Consider the following 2,051-nt stretch of genomic DNA (forward strand, 5'->3'; position numbering starts at 1 on the left):
AGATTAAGTTAAGCAATAACACTATTTTGAAAAAATAACTCATAATTACTTTTGTGGAATTCAGCTGTTGTTTTTTTTAAAGAAATGTGTGTCTGTGTGTACCTGTGCGTCTGTCTGGCTCAGCCCTGCTGTGGTGGTGGTAGCTGCGTTTTCCCAGCATGCCGTGGGGGCCGTGTGGGAGAGAGGAGAGGAGGCGTCGAGGGGGAGGCGTCTGCAGGCCCGGGGTGCGGTGGGAGCGAGGGGTGTGGGCTGCCGGACGGGACTCTGGAAGAGACACCACACTGGACTGCATCAACTGGCTCCCATAGACCATCTGAATCATTGTTTAACTCATATTCATTTGATTTGACAGTTAGTCAGGACAATTTTACTGCTCAAACACTGATAATGATTTACCTAGAAACTGCAGAACACTGGTCAGAGTGCTCCTTTGGGCGGCTCTGGTTTTGGGTAGGCGAGTCCCTTGCCCTTCCGACACCCTTAACATGTCTAAACCAAACACACACACACACACATTAATACAAACCAGTGCAGTGTCTCTCAGATTGTGTAATCTCCCCGTTCCCTCTATCTAAAAATCGGTTAACATTTTCGCAGAATCATGCAAGTAAAAAACAAGGTTGAATTGTGATGAAATTAGTCCTGTTGAGAAAAAGACAAAAAAAAAACTGTCAGGATGAAACCATTTTTCATGTTAAATATTAATGATGCAGGAGTTTATTCAAGTGTACAAATCACTCTGCGGTGGTGATTTACTCTAATCTCTACCTATATGGACATACAGAAATTTAATTGCATGCTCACATGCACACACACACACACAAAAACATACTGTAAACACACATACATTAAAATATGAAAGTATCATGACAGCAGGCACTGAAGGTTGATTCCATGCTGGGGGGAGGCATGTCTTTATGGTTCCTCTGAGTGTGGTGGAGTTGATGGACGGAGAACACGGGACACATGAAGCACAAGGACTCGGAAGAGATGTTTTCAGGTGTGACTTTATTGGAGGTCTACTCTCACATTCACACAGTGATGAAAGAAAAAAGCAAAAAAGAGGTAGAAGGTGAGATGAGAATATTGCAACAGTTGTTAGAAAGTGAAGGACGAAGAGGCAAAGTAGAGGGGAGAAATGGCTCTGAATGGCAAAGCGAGAAGAGGCAACATGATGGATTCATATGAATATTGCATGATTTGAACACAGGAGAACAGCTGAGTGGATGGTATGGTGAGGGACCATCCTAGAGGACATGGTTCAGTTGATGACTCTGAATGGGTAAGCCTGATCTCCATTGGGAGATGCAGCCAGCAGCAAAGAAGAGTAGCTGGTCATTTGTAGTAACAAAAAAAGGTCTTTACTTCAGCTTCAACCTTCCTTCTTTCAAGTTTTATCAGTCCAAATCCATCTATAGCTCATTATCAACCCAAACACAATTCATTTTGTCTAACACACATGATTAACAGCATGAGAAAAAATGAAGCGCAGTTTCCGTATTTACAATAAACATTCGTAGCTGAGACAAGTAATTCTGCCAGGACAGCAGGGTGAGCACGCCTGTACCAGGGGCGCTGTGCAAAATAGAGCTTCTCTTATTAAAATACATCTTCTCTACAGCTAACTTCAGCAAGTACACAGCTCAGACTAGATGAGCTCTAATGGATTACAGTCTACTTGTTAATGACAATAGCAAATTTAGTTATGTGCGTTTTCAAAGTGTGTGCAGATGTGCTTGTGTAAAATAGCCCTGTTAAACCAATAAATCTTTGTGTTTAATTCCAATGGCTTTGAGTTCACAGTGACCAAGAACCATAACAGATAAAGAAAAATAAAATAAAAACACAAATGAAAAGATGATCAAACTCATCGTTATGAGGACAGGCAGTCTTTATTGGAAACGGGGTGGGAGAATACAAAAACCAAATAATAATAACAATAATAATAAAAACAGAAAGAGAGACAGACAGGGGCAGAGATGGGGGTTGATGGTGGGGCAGTCAGGGTGATGATAGTGAGTGATTGTGAGTGTGTGTGTGTGTGTGTGTGT

General features: G+C 41.9%; 1 protein-coding gene across 4 annotated transcripts in view; it reads right to left on the reverse strand.

Annotated features, from left to right (window-relative positions):
• The window catches only part of mta3 (metastasis associated 1 family, member 3), a 31,638-nt gene that overhangs the window by 7,054 nt on the left and 22,533 nt on the right, over window positions 1–2,051 (reverse strand). For all 4 annotated transcript variants that reach the window (XR_004327361.1, XM_032503246.1, XM_032503247.1 and 1 more), the window contains exons 15-16: window positions 397–489; window positions 103–264 (exon numbers count right to left, since the gene is read on the reverse strand). Coding sequence is in view for 3 of the 4 variants with exons in the window: in XM_032503246.1 (XP_032359137.1) it covers window positions 103–264; window positions 397–489 (255 nt within the window). In the remaining variant the exon portion in view is untranslated. The remainder of the gene's footprint in view (window positions 1–102; window positions 265–396; window positions 490–2,051) is intronic.

Source organism: Etheostoma spectabile, chromosome 21 (genome assembly GCF_008692095.1).
Source record: "Etheostoma spectabile isolate EspeVRDwgs_2016 chromosome 21, UIUC_Espe_1.0, whole genome shotgun sequence".
NCBI classification, from domain to species: Eukaryota; Metazoa; Chordata; class Actinopteri; order Perciformes; family Percidae; genus Etheostoma; species Etheostoma spectabile.